The sequence below is a fragment of the Calonectris borealis genome, chromosome 10 (genome assembly GCF_964195595.1).
Source record: "Calonectris borealis chromosome 10, bCalBor7.hap1.2, whole genome shotgun sequence".
NCBI classification, from domain to species: Eukaryota; Metazoa; Chordata; class Aves; order Procellariiformes; family Procellariidae; genus Calonectris; species Calonectris borealis.
In genome coordinates, this window is record NC_134321.1 from 15,520,088 (window position 1) to 15,533,955 (window position 13,868).

The following is a 13,868-nucleotide window of genomic DNA, read 5'->3' on the forward strand; positions in this document are numbered from 1 at the left end:
TTTTGGCTTTTTCTTCTCAGTGTAAAATGGAGGGAGCCAGCCCCAGGATGGCTCTGCAGCCGCGGACGCCCGGCTCCGCACCGGCCAGCCTTTAAGCAAGTGAAGGGGGGTGGGCAGGGGGGAGCCCTGCGCCCGCTCGGCTCCACTCGTCCCCCTTGCCCGGTCCGCGCCGAGCCGCGGAGGGGGTGCGCCGGCGGCCCGAGCGCTGCCGGGGGCCGGGTGGGAGCGCGGGGAGCCCCGCGGCGGCACCACCTGGGCTGGTGGGACGGATCGTCGCCCGCGGCGCTTTTGCTGCCGCTTGTGAAGATTTTTATTTGCTTCCGCACAATCACGCCCACGGGCGCTGTGTGCGTGTGTTGGGTTGGCTTTTTTTTTTTTTTTGGCTTTTTTTTTTTTTGCCTTCTTCTTCTTCTGGTGGTGGAAAGCCCTAATTACTGCGATTGCTGATGGACCTTGGAAAGAAGGCTGCACTGGTGCCCCGCTCCGCAGTCGGACACGCTCAGCCCGCGCCGGACAGAGCGACCGCTCGCCCGCCGCCCCCCGCCAGCTCCGCGGGCCTCCGCGCTCCCCCGGCAGCCGCCGCCGTCGTCCGCTGCCTGGGAGGATACCGCCCGACTCCTGCGATCCAGGATTTTACTTTCGCCTCGCCCTTTCCCCTCCTGCTCTGCTTGGATTACTTGGCTGCTCTCGCTCGGTGATCCCGCGGCAATGGAGGTGAGTCCGCGCGGGGCGCGGGTCCCTCCGCGCCGCAGGGGGCTGCCGCCGCGGGCGCGCAGGGTGGGCAGCACCTTCGCGGGGCGCGGCCCTGCGCGGGCGCGGGTCCCGGCCGCGGGGCGGCCCTCTCCTCCCCGGGCTGCCGCCGTGCGCTCCCACCTCTCCGCTCTCACCCACCGCGGAGAGCGCTGCTCCCCGCTTGGAAAATGTTCCTTTATTTTTTTTTTTTTCCTTCTCTTTTTGAATTTCCCCCCTGAGGAGAGCCTGCCCGCCGCAGGGACACTTGCTGGGCTCCCTCTGCCCGCCGCGTCCCGGTGCATCTTTCTGGCAGCGGCTCCTAACGCGAGTTTAAAGACATCTTTCCAAACTTCCCAAACTTTCCCGAGGAGGATCGCTATGGAGGAGCTCAACGTCGGCTCTAATAGTGGCCTGTACCTTTAAGGAGAGCTGGCTGGGGGCCAGCGGAGGACCCGGAGTCAGCCCCCCCCTCCTCCCCCCCCCTTTTTAATTTTATTCTGAGTTTCTGGAGATTATCACTCTGCATCTGCAGAGGGTCCCGCCTGGGTCAGAGCGGAGGAGCGCGGCTCCTCGGGGTCCCCTTGGCGCTGCGAGGACTCCATGTTGGATAGGCTGTTGGCTTTTTGTTGTTTGTTTGTTTTTAATTGTCAATTGTATGCTAAATCGGTTGCGCTCGGAGGGTCACGGAGAGTTCAGTTGGGCCGAGAAACGAGGCTTTTCCCCGGCCGGAGCTGGCGCGGAGGGAAGGACGGAGGTGCGCCTTAAACCCCCCTGGAAACCCCCCCCCCGCCGCCTCTCCGGTAGGAGAGAGCTGGGCTGGGGACCCAGCGAGTGCCTTTCTCTGCAAACACGAAACCTGGTCTCGCCCGTCCGAAATGGATGTAAAGCCGCAGCGGGGAGCAGGGGGCGGCCGGGGGGTTCCCCGCGGAGCCGCTGCGCCTCCCGCGGAGGCCGCCGCGGTTTACAGCCCCCCGGAGCCGGGGCTCTGGATGCCGCCTTCCCGCAGGTAGTGCTCCCAGAAAACCAGATGCCTTCGCAGGCTTTCCAGACACCCCGTGTAAAACAGGATCACAGGCGATCCCGCGGCTGCAAGATCTGTAAAAGCCTCCCTTTTCATCTCAGCAAAGAGCGCGGGCTCCGCATGGGGTGCATTAAATACCAAAAACCAATCTCCGCGGCCCTACAAAGTTGAAAATGGTGCCTCACACTCCTCATAGCCAATGCTGCCGGCGAGTCTTTCTTTTTTTTTTGTTGGCTTTTGTTTTGTTTTGTTTTGTTTTTGATGGCAGCTTGTCAGCTGCTGCGTGCAGAAGGGACGGGCTGGAGGGGCTGGGCCCCCGCCCGCGCCCCCGGGCGCAGGTGCCTCCTCCCGCCTCGCCACGCACCGCCGTGTCAGGACGACGAGGAGGGCGATAACAGCGGCGATGGGGAGCGGGAGGTGCCGTCGGAGGGGCAGCAGCCGCCCGTCCCCGTCGCCTCCCGGGGCGGCGGCGGCCGAGGCCGCCCCCTGTTGGGAGCGGGGCGGCACAGCTCCCCGGGGGCGCCGGGCCGGGGGTCGGGGGCTCCGGCGCGATGCAGCGCTGGCTACGATGCGGCGACGGCCGGGCCCAGGGGGGGCACCAGGGCGCTCTGAACGGGGCAGAGGGGCCTTGGCCCCGCCGACCGGGTCTTGCAGCGGGGGCGCCGCCCCCCTTCGCGGTGCCCGGGACACCGGCTCCCTCCGCGCCCTGCGGGCCCCGGCCGCCCGTCCCGCCGGGGGAGCTGGGCGTGCTGGGCCGGGCAGCTGCACGTCTGTCGGGGTCCCGCTTGGGCACCGGTGTCTCCAGCCTCCTCAGGGCTCGGGCAGTTCATGACACTTCTTCGTTAGTGTTATTATTCCAAGAACTAACAGCTGACAGAAAAACCCCAACACGTTGGCTTTTGGGTGTCGCAGCGAGCTCCTCGCACACCTTGCTTCGCCTCGTCCCTTGCTTAACGTGCCCTCGGCTTTCGCATCTTTCCCGAGATTGATCCCATCTGAAAGGGACGAGCTCTTTCTGCTGCGGGAGACCGGCCCCCATTCACCCACCCCTAGGAACTGGGGGGCTCCCCCCGGGCGGGAGGTATTTAACCCGCAGAAGGCGGCCAGGGGTGAGGGGAGGCTTCGCCCCCGGCGCTGCAGCCGCGGTGGCGGTGAGTCGCTCCGCACGCACACGCGTGCGGGCCCCCACGCTGACTGCAGCTTCCCCGCGTGTGTCCGGGCAGGTTTGGTGTCAGCCCGACTTCCCGCCGCGGCGCTGCGATCGGTCTTCTCCTCCCGGCCCTTCGCAAACAGAAATAAATTAGAATTAAGAGCACCTTCAATTCAGCATTAAGGGCTTTTTGAGAATGAATAGGGAGCCCCCAAGTGTCGAAATGTCTTCCCCCCCCCCCCCCCCCTTCCGAGGGGAGGGGAAATAAAAAACCGTGAATGGCACTGGTTAGCAAGTTCAGGAGTCCCGTGTGAGGACGCAGACGGTGATCGCGGGACCTGTCGGGGGGAGCGTTTGACTTCCAAGACGGCAGCCTGGTTGTTGCAGGGGCCGGGTCGGGACGCGGAGCCGCTCCTTGTCGCTCCTGGTACCTCCCCGGGCCGGTACCAGCCCCGGCGGGGCCCGGGGGCTGCCGTCGGGGCTGTCACCGCGGAGCTCGGGGCTGCCTCGGCGATCGCGGAGAGCGGGCGGCGGCGCAGCACGGAGGCTGCGGCGAGATGGTTTAGGGGGCAGCGGGGAGCGCCTTCCCCGGCCGGCGCGGAAGGGCGAGCACCGGCCGCACCGGCCCCGGGTGGGGGCCGCCGGGCCCCCACCGCGGCACCGACCCCCTCGTGGCACCGGCCTCCCCCCTTCCCGCTCGGGCTCGCTTTGCAAACCTGAAGCCGCCTTTAGCCAGCCGGGAGCGTTTCGTGTCCACGATGCTGGCTCCGGAGCGGGGAGCGACGGGGTAATGCCCGGCCCGGGGCCCGCGGGTCGGCTGTAACCCCGGGGCAGCGGGGATGGCCGGGCGGGGTGCGGGGATAGGGTCCCCCGTGTCCGGAGCAGCGGTCCGGTCCCGTCCCGTCCCGCCGCGGGCGCGGTGCGGGGAGTGGCGGGGCTGGGGCAGAGGGACAGGCGGGCGCGGGTCGGTGCTGCGGCCGCCCCGGGAAGGCGGTGTCCGCGGGGGGTGGGGGTGCGTGGGTGGGTTTTGCCCGGTGGAGCGGGAGCCGCGACGTGCCTGCGTCTGGCACCAAAGCCTCGGCGGGGAGAAGGGCAGGCGAGTCAGAGTCAAGTTAAAAGGGGCCCGGATACTTCCGTTGTTTAAACTTGAATGCTCGAAAATGGTCTGAGAAGCAATAAACAATCTGATCCTTTTTCTCCCCCCTCTAGAAATCCACTGCAGTATTAATCCAAGGAGGTGCTTTGGGGACAGTTGGCAGTACAATGGCTTCTCAGTACCTCATAGTGGCTCTGGCCATTTTCTCCTCTTTTACCCAGGTTGTAATAGAAGCCAGCTCGTGGTGGTAAGCATCTTGTATCGACTTGATTTTAAAAGGGGGTGTCAAGATTTGCTTGATTAAATGTCTATTTGCTTCCTACGTACTTTGTTTCTGAGGGAGTACCGCATGAACGAGACAGCAGGGGAGTAATGTTTTAGTTGTAATACGGGTCTCTCAAATAAGTGTAAACGTGCAACATCTCGTGTTGTAAAATTCGGTTTTTAGAATGCTGTAAAGTAGATTCTCTATGGATTTGATCATCCTTAAATTACTAGAATTGCCTCTCTTTTAAAAGAATCATTTCAACTCTCTTAGAGTAGAAATTTTGCATATATGAGACAGAATGCTGATTTATAAGTAAAAAATTATTAAAGTTTTGGTTTGAACTTTTCTGTAACTTAAATGTTTATAAATATATTTTGTTACAAAGAAGTACATTTAAATTTCTGCCTTGGCAAGTTATCTGTTTCAGTATAGTGTACGATTTTGGGAGTTCTTGAAATAGGTGTTCCTCTATTGTTTCAAGTGATACTTTTCGGATTAATGGCTACTTTTTAATTGAAATGTATCATGTGAAGAGCACTTCAAGCATTAAGAAAACAAAGTTGATTTTGTTTACAGTGAATATACTTGCCTCTGTGTTTTTGTGTGTCGTTCGGAAGAAGCTAGAAGTAGTCTGTAGCAAGTTTCTAACTTCTGGCTTGTTAAAGGTTTCCCTATTTGTTTATGGTAGAACAGATTGAAAAATCCAGACTTAAATCTAAAATGTGTGTTAAAATAAATTGGGGGTTGGGGGGCTTTTTTCATTTTTGTTTTATTTATTTTTCTGGCCTTGCAGTTGTTTGGAGCTTCTGTTATTTTTACTATGTCCATTTAAGTTGGTAAAGGACTGCCTAGATGCAAGTCTTCCAAGTCTGCGTCTTACTTCAGTCCCTAATGTATGGTGATAACCACATGGATGGGAACTAATAACTTCTGTTCTGTGCTGTCTTTAAAACAAAAGTTTCATATTTAAGTGTTTTTTTCCTCACCTGTTAGCAAAACCAGGAGTTATATATACTCATGTATAAGATATGGTTCTGTTTGGGATTTATAGACTTTTTTTTTTCTTTTTTGAGTCTTTATTAATCCAAATCTTTCTTTATGCAGGTCTTTAGGGATGAACCCTATGAACCCCATGAACCCTGTTCAGATGTCAGAGGTATATATAATAGGAGCCCAGCCACTATGTAGCCAGCTAGCAGGGCTTTCCCAAGGACAGAAGAAACTCTGCCAATTGTATCAGGACCATATGCAGTTCATTGGAGAGGGTGCAAAGACGGGCATTAAGGAATGCCAGTATCAGTTCAGACATAGAAGATGGAATTGCAGCACTGTGGACAACAACTCTGTTTTTGGCAGAGTCATGCAGATAGGTAGGAAGCAACATCTTTATGATTAAACTCTTGTCTAAGGATCTGTATGGCACATACTGTTTTGCACTTGAAACTCTTGCCAGGTTCTTACTGAGTACTGTATACGATCAAGTGTTTTTAAAAGTTGGCAAAGGAGTTGAATTATTTTTAGCTGGAGGTGATTTCCCACCACTGTCCAGCCATGTGTCTTGGAAAACAAAGTAGGAATATATATTTGCATATGGGAATAGAGGAGAAAGGAAAATGCAGCCCTGAAATTTCCTTTTAGAAAACCTGAGACAAAATGAAGGCAACCTAGGAGAATGAAAAACAGCAGTGTCTTGTAAAATAAAGATGTTCATGTCTAGTTCCATGTCTAGTTAGCAGCTGCATAATAAATTGCTCTTGGTCTGGAGGTTAACTGAAAATTGCTGCTCTGTCTATTAGTGTTTATAGGCAATTCCTTCTTGCTTATTTCCAGATATGGTAACTTTTTTCTCTTTTTGAGAAAGTTAGATATATGTTAAAAATAATGTAGCAGGGTAATTCTTATAAAATCAGTTCCATCAGAGCAGCATGTGTGATTGTCCTTGTAACTTGCATTTAATGTAATCACATTGCTGGTAAGAGAGATGGGTTCCTGCTTAACATCTTATCACAATTTGGTGGGCACCCAATCCTTTCCCTATCAGATCCTCTTTGAAATGTGCTTCTCCAGTGCTCACGTGCTGCCTGCCTTTCCTGACGTTTAAGGACCTCATCGTATTTTAAAGTGCTTGGCAAAATTTTAACCAGTGCTGCTGAACTGGGTCCATGGTGAAACCTTCTGACTTTCCCAAATCAGATTGCTGATTCTGTGTAAGCAACTGAAAACACCTATTTTTCTGGGTGACAGTTGTGATCTTTTATGTAGTGATCAGTACACTGACAAACTCAGCAGTGCTTTTTAGTTGGAGGTGTAAAGTAAAGCTTTTGTATTGGTGTTTTTCTGTGCTGCCTTAAAAAAACGAAGTTTTAAAATTAGACTCAAGCTAGGTTTGTCTGTAAATGGGCTAACTCCAGTTAAGGTCGAAGGAATACACCAATTCACATTTGGTCTCAATTTTTGTTAAAAGAAGTTTTTATTTGGAGGTTGTCAGACAAATAGAAAAAAATCTATTGCATAAAAGTACCTAATTGGAACAGCTGTTTTTAGATAAACAACCTTCCCTAGGCTTTTTGCAAGCCCAGTATTAACCCAGTATAAGCCCAGTATTAATGTTGAGCTTGTTTTTTTGCCCTACCGAGCAAAAATCTAAAAGCACATGAAACATGAAAGAAAACTTTTTCTGTACACCTTTCTGTTCTAATAATCTAAGAAATCTCAGAAAAATAATCTGTTTAAAATTTGGGCCTTCATCCTTCAGCCCTTATTTATTACCCAAGCAAGTGAAAATTAGCTCAGGAGGACTGTTGGTGTGACGAAATGTACAGGATTGGGCCCGTGATTTGTGGTGTCTGTCTCCAGAATAGACGTTTCTGCCCTCCCCAAGTATGACAGATCTATTTAAAGGTGGTTTCTTTCAAGTTAAATAACTTTGCCGCACCCTTCTCCTGAATATGACTGTATTAGCTGATGTCTACACAGCAATTCATCATGTAATTAAGCCACTTATTCTAATTGCAGATGGAAGCAAGGTTAATAGCCATATTGAAGAGTTAAAGAGCCTAAAGAGTGTATTGACTGAGAACAAGAAAGGTGGTGTGGGTAACACTTGTATTATTTCATGCCGACCTTCGGTAATGACCAGTTGCTGTTCCCCTGAGTGGAAGGAAAAATAGGTACTTTCAGAGCCTGATTCAATTTTAGTTCAGCCCGCTGTACCCTGGATTGCCAGGGACTGCCAGATACTCCTTACTCTCACCGACATGAGGAGATGGTAGTCAGGATCTGAATGCACATAGTTGGGGAGGATTTTGTCATCTGAGCTAACGACCGCACTGTCGCTGGCTGCGCACAGGAGAGCGCCTGGGCAAAGCACTGACTGACAGCACAGTAATTACCCCAGTGTATAAATGGACAGTCTTTCTTCCAGGATTTATCCTGCAAAGTTAGCTAAAGCTGTACAAATAAACCTAGCATTGGGTTTGGAAACTTGCTCTGTGGCTTATTGAACTGCAAAATTTTAGGGCTTTTGTTCTCTGCTGCTCTCCTTTGCTGCTGGTTCCTGGGTCAGGCCATGGTCCTTGCTGCCTTCACTGCCTTGCGCCATCTCCTGGCTTTATGGCCGGCCCCGGGCTGGCTGGGCTTGGGCTTTGCAAACAGCTAAGTGCTAACATAAAATAAAATAACTGGATCCTCCCCCAACAGCTCGGTGTAGTTGGGGTCCAGCCTCTTCATGCCTGCCGCCTGATGTTGAATGCTTTTAAAATACAAGACAAAGAACATTTTGTATCTTATGTTCAGGTACAAAAAAAATTGTTCTGTTCTTGCAGACTTATTCATATCAAGTGTAAAGCTCAGCTCCTTGCTCTGTGGGTGGCTTCCTACAGTGTATGTATATTGAGCAGTTCCATTTCTGTGTTTTATATATATGGGCGAGAGGGGACTCGAACGTGTTTGGAATGTGTGTTTCCTTGCCATGGCTACAATAGAGAGAAATGCTGGACTGTGGGAAAAGACAGATATGTTTGACAGTGAAGGAAAGCACAGTTGTGCCTAAAGACTTAAAAAAAAAAAAAAAAAAAAAAAAAAAAAAAAAGGAAAAAAAAATTCAGAGTAACTCATCCATGTGGAACCATCACTCTTAATGTGTTCCTGGGTCGATGACTTGAGACAGTGTTGGCTTGCATCCTGCGGGGGCTTGAAATCCACTTCAGCAGCTGATGCTATTTTATAATTTGCCTAAATGTTCAAGGAGGGAACTTGGGGGGCAGCTCTCCTTTCTGTACCCCAGCCTTTCCTTCTCCTTCCCACTACAAGTAAGTTCTTTACAATATGCTCCAGGATAATAATGAAAACTAGTCAAAAAAAGTCAGCTTTATGAGTTTAAATCCTGCAATAAACAGCGTAGTTAACCATGTGAAAGCATGAGCTAACTAAACATGAAAAAGAATAAAACGGAACGGAAGAGGCGAGTCCTGTGGTCCAAAGCAGACCACGTTTTTTCTTTCCTCTAAATCTAGTGGAAATTTTGCTTAAGGAATTAATCCAAAAATGTGTGTTACAGAACAAACGGGAACATTAAAATCTCTCTGAGGTTCCCCCTGCAATAGTTTGCAGTAAATGCAAGGCATAAGTCACCGCATAAAGCCAAATCTTTTTTGACTGAAAAGGCTGCTCCTGTAACCCTTTATACCCATAATTCACGTAAGTACTTCCACGAGCAGGTGTCCGTGAGAATAGACCGTTGTAAGTAAGGGAGCAAAGTGCTTCTCATCTTCCTTACATCTGATCTTTCCCAACATAAGACTTCTGATTTTTTGCCATTTAAAACTAGCATCTATTACTAAAATTAATCCAGTGGATGACAGCTGTTATATTAACAAAGCTGCTCTGAGCACGGTGTTATCTTGATGTTAAATATGGACCAGACTGCGAATTATTTACGTTCCAGAATGCTCGAAAGCTATTAGATTTGACCTGTTATGGTGGGTCTTGTACAAAGAGTTTCTGCCTCAAAATGTTGCTGCCTAAATACATGACATGTCCAAAACGCAACCTCTGAAAGCCCTAATTTTACAAAGGCCCATGCTGTTCACTAAGAAAAATCTTGTAAAATCAAGATTAAACACTAGCTTGGTCTATTGATTGGACTAAAGATTAGGAATAAAACTTAACTTGTGCAAATCGAAAATAAAAAAATATATATTTAGTCTTCTCAGTCATTCTGGGAATCTCTCTTGGAAAAGACCCAGTGGGATACTGTCTCTGAAGATGAAAAGCAAACTTCAAGTGGGCTCTCTGGTGCAAGTTTTGTGGGTTTTTTGTTTGTTTGTTTGTTTGACAGCTTTCCTAGTTGTAGTCGGAACTTGTGGCATCCTTGGAAAAGAGGTAGGGGAAGTCAGGCTCTAAATAAAGGTGGAATTAGACACCATCAAGAGGATGGTACGTGGCCATATCTTGCGTTGTGGGTATTGTAACTTTTTCTTCCGAAGGTTTGAAACTTGAGGTTTTCAATTTCCATTTAAGGGCACCAGATGCAGGAGAAAACCTTCAAGGCTGCCTTGTGCCAAGGTTTTTTCTTCCCTGCAATTTGTAAAGATGATTGTCCATGGACTCACTTGCCATAGTCACATGAGCTGGAGTAGAGGATACTAAGCGGCACAGGTTGTCGTTAGTTTTAAATAGCCTCCTACAGAAGTGGCTGCTTACGCGTAGGTGAAAAGTTGTGTGTTATTCTGCTGTGCTTTTCTTCTGATATCAGGAGGCTTTGTAAAACGCTGTAGCTTTAAATAATTTGGAATGAGTGGGTGAAGTGCATAAATCATGTTTGAGAAGTAGTAATTTAAGAACCAGCCTTTTAAAAGTTGTATTTAACATCTCTTCTTTCTGAAAGACAGGGAGTCTGTTTCCCTTTCCGCCCCTCACACGCAGGCACGGTTGCCTTGGCCCTGCTGGCATCGTGCTCCGGCCCCGATTCACCTCCTCCCCGCTCCCTCGTCCAAGCTTTCACCAGCATGAATGAGAAGCAACTCCTGCTCTTCACAAACACCTTGTGTGCTCTAATTGCATTGGTTTTGCTTGGTTTTTTTGGAGGGAAGACATTTTGAGGAGCATGATTCAGGGTTGCTTTACCTTTTAGTAGGCGAATGAATTTTGGTGGCTCCTGAAGAGCCTTCGCCCTCCCGGCTCGTCGGCGGGCAGGGAGCGGTGCGTTCTCCCCTAACACCGCTTATCTTTCCGCGCAGGCAGCCGGGAGACGGCGTTCACCTACGCGGTGAGCGCGGCCGGGGTGGTCAACGCCATGAGCCGAGCCTGCCGGGAGGGCGAGCTCTCCTCCTGCGGCTGCAGCCGAGCGGCGCGGCCCAAGGACTTACCCCGGGACTGGCTTTGGGGTGGCTGCGGCGATAACATCGAATATGGATACCGCTTCGCCAAGGAGTTTGTTGACGCCCGGGAGCGCGAGAGAGTTTACCAGAGAGGCTCCTACGAGAGCGCCCGCATCATGATGAACCTGCACAACAACGAGGCCGGGAGAAGAGTAAGTGGCTGCGAAACAGCACGTCCCTCTGCCCCCGTCTGCGTCCCTCCTTTTGGGGAAGACGTGCCTCGGCGGGGCACAGGGCAGCGCTGGGCGGTGACCGGCCGCCAAAGCGTGTCTCCGTTTCGATGCACAAATCAAGAAAATAGCCGGGTGCGGATGGGTGGGGAGTATATGAATTTGTGTTGCTCCTGGTTGTCTGTCAGCCCTATGGCCTTCCCCACGGGGAGGATTGGGACCGAAGTGTGTTGTGTTTCCCTCCGCGTTGTTTCGTTCAAAGTGCCCACTCCCGTGGATTTTCTGTAGAACAGAATTTTATTAGTTTGTATTTCCAGCAGGACAGTGTGCGTTGGAGGGAAGAGGGATGCGCTGGGCTTCCCAGGCTGGAATTGTGCTGCAGGATTGTTCTGACTCTTTTTTTTTTTCCTTGCTTGAAGAGGATGTGAAAAGCTCCTTCATATTATTAGAAAACATGGTCTTCTGTGGTTAAACATGTCTTTATGGTTTCTTTAATCTCGAAAATGCCTTAAATGAATGGGTGTAAACTTTTCTTTTTTTAATAGTCTGAATATGAAGAGCCAAAATCATTATTTTCCTAGAGCTTGAAGTGCCAGAAGTAGTCAGCTGGAGACTTTACACTTGTGTTCTAAGGTGAAGGAGGATGAAAGATAATTGAAAATTAATAGTATTTAAATGTGAGAGGAGGGTGTCTGAAAGCAATGGACAGGCCAATTTACTATTAGCAAGAAGAAAAATTACACTTTCACAGTTGCTTACGGAGACTCGAGCAGTTTTTTCCTTCCTCAGCCTCATCTTTGCAGTGCCATTTGGCAGCGTTAAGACTCTGTAACTGCTGGGTGGAAGTTGTCTACAGTATCATCTGATGTGTCAGACCCCAGGATTTTTGGGGCAGTGTCAACACTGACTCTTATTTCTATTTGTACAGGGCAAATGACTGATATTTCCCTGCCAAAGCTTTGTAAAGAGGATATTGCTGTGTAGCTCTGTCTCCCACCCATAGGTGTTTGGGGGTTTCTTCTTGGATGAGGTCTCTCTTGCAGAGCAGCGTTTGGGATAGCAGGAGGATGCCCAGCCAAGAGTAGACAATCAGCTGCAGAGGAGCCAGGAGCAAGAGGAATCTTAACTCTTTCCCTAATTGCAGCCTCAAGCAGAGATCAATAGGGAGAGTAACTCAGATAGAAAATAAAGGGATGTTTTACATTTCTCGATGAAACAGCAAAATCCTTTGCTGGCATGAGAGCGAATTCCTAAAATTTGAATGCAGCCTGACTGATGCTGCTGTCTGGGCTGTGCGTGTGCTGCTGGGGCTGTCCCTGCGGCGGGGAGAGGCTGGCGAGGGCGCTCCCCTCTCCCCCCGGCTAACGGGGTGCTGGGGGTGCACGGGTGCCTGCTCGCTCCTCCTGCCCAGCACGTTGCCCGAGGGAAGAGGATGCTAAGGCCAGTATTGTGGAGGGGCGAGTGGGAATGTGACAGAGGGCGGGAACTGAGGGGAATAAGTGCTTTCACAGCCATGCTAATCTTTCATCATCCTTTTTGGTTTCTCTCCCTGGCTCCTCCAGACTGTGTACAACCTGGCTGACGTGGCCTGTAAGTGCCACGGTGTCTCTGGTTCCTGTAGCCTGAAGACCTGTTGGCTGCAGCTTGCCGATTTCCGCAAGGTAGGCGATGCCCTGAAGGAGAAATACGATAGCGCTGCTGCCATGAAACTCAACAGCCGGGGCAAGCTGGTGCAAGTGAACAGCCGCTTCAACGCACCCACTATCCACGACCTGGTCTACATCGATCCCAGCCCTGACTACTGCGTGCGCAACGAGAGCACCGGGTCCCTGGGCACCCAGGGCCGCCTTTGCAATAAGACCTCGGAGGGCATGGACGGCTGCGAACTCATGTGCTGTGGCCGAGGGTACGACCAGTTCAAGACGGTGCAGCGAGAGCGCTGCCACTGCAAGTTCCACTGGTGCTGCTACGTGAAATGCAAGTTGTGCACAGAGATCGTGGACCAATTTGTGTGCAAATAGGGGACGGACGAGGTGGGAGGAACTGCAGCCACCTGCCCGCAAGGGGTGCAGGCCCCTCTCCCCTTCCACAGGACTATCTCCACTTTATTTATAGAGTCCAACGAGTTGTCGTCTTCTTTTCAAAAAAAAAAAAAAAAAAGGGCGGGGGAAGGAAAAAGGAAAAAAAAAAGAAAAAAGAAAAAAGAAAAATATAAAGGTTGCAAAGAGAAGTGCCTCTCTGCGTCCATCCCAGAACTGTGTGCGGCTTATATTTTTGGCAATAATGCGGAAGAACCTGAGAATATTTATTTTACAAAGTGAAAAAAAAATTGACTTTTCTTAAAAACAATAGAGTAGTTTGAGGGGAAAATCCAACATATCCTAATTTAGTCCCATGGGACGTAATACGTGTGCAGTAGGCAAAGCAACCATGTAATGTGCTTGGGATGTTAGAACAATCCTTATGGATGTGAGGAACACACAGACCTGTCCATCACTTTTAGTTTCAGACACTAGAAGGTATCACATTAGGGTATATAAAGCTGTTCGGTACATTTAGGGCTCTGTAAATAAGGGGTGGTATATTCATCACAAAGTGCAGTATCAGTTGCATATCTGAATGTGCCCGCGTAAGTACGCGATGTCATCGGAGGGTAAAGAGCAAAGGATCATAAAGGCTTCAACTGCGCTATTCCTGAGTCACCGTGTCTGGTTCCAGAACCTAACAAGACCAAAAAAAAAAAAAAAAAAAGAAAAAAATCTGCCTTGACGAATAATAAAGATATTCTTCAAGGCAGAATTTGGCCTTATTAGCTGATTGTGACGTTCGAGTGTCTCGTCTTACAGAGCAGTGCTTCCCTACTACCCAGTATGGAGCGGCCGAGGTGCAGGCGGCGTGGAGCACTGCAGCCGGGCGGAGGGGAGCTGCATGCTTGCAAACAGTTTCCGTCTCCCAGCCTGGAAAGCCCATAGAAAATAGAATTCCCCAAATTTGAAAATGCCTTAAAAATGGTGTAATAGCTGGCTGTCTTTTGAAACACAGCTTGACAAA

General features: G+C 50.3%; 1 protein-coding gene across 1 annotated transcript; it reads left to right on the plus strand.

The window, feature by feature from the left end:
• Nucleotides 1-4,117: 4,117 nt before the first annotated feature.
• On the plus strand, nt 4,118-13,027 carry WNT5A (Wnt family member 5A). Its single transcript, XM_075159073.1, has 4 exons — nt 4,118-4,246; nt 5,372-5,637; nt 10,507-10,799; nt 12,380-13,027. The coding sequence occupies exons 1-4, from the start codon at nt 4,167-4,169 to the stop codon at nt 12,836-12,838; spliced, it is 1,098 nt and encodes a 365-aa protein (XP_075015174.1). The 5' UTR covers nt 4,118-4,166; the 3' UTR covers nt 12,839-13,027.
• The last annotated feature ends 841 nt before the right edge of the window (nt 13,028-13,868 follow it).

Bases quoted from the DNA above. Each gene is read 5' to 3' on its own strand.
- WNT5A (XM_075159073.1), top strand. From the start codon at position 4,167: ATGGCTTCTCAGTACCTCATAGTGGCTCTGGCCATTTTCTCCTCTTTT. The intron at 4,247-5,371 runs GTAAGCATCTTG...TTCTTTATGCAG, and splicing joins ATAGAAGCCAGCTCGTGGTG to GTCTTTAGGGATGAACCCTA. The intron at 5,638-10,506 runs GTAGGAAGCAAC...CTTTCCGCGCAG, and splicing joins TGGCAGAGTCATGCAGATAG to GCAGCCGGGAGACGGCGTTC.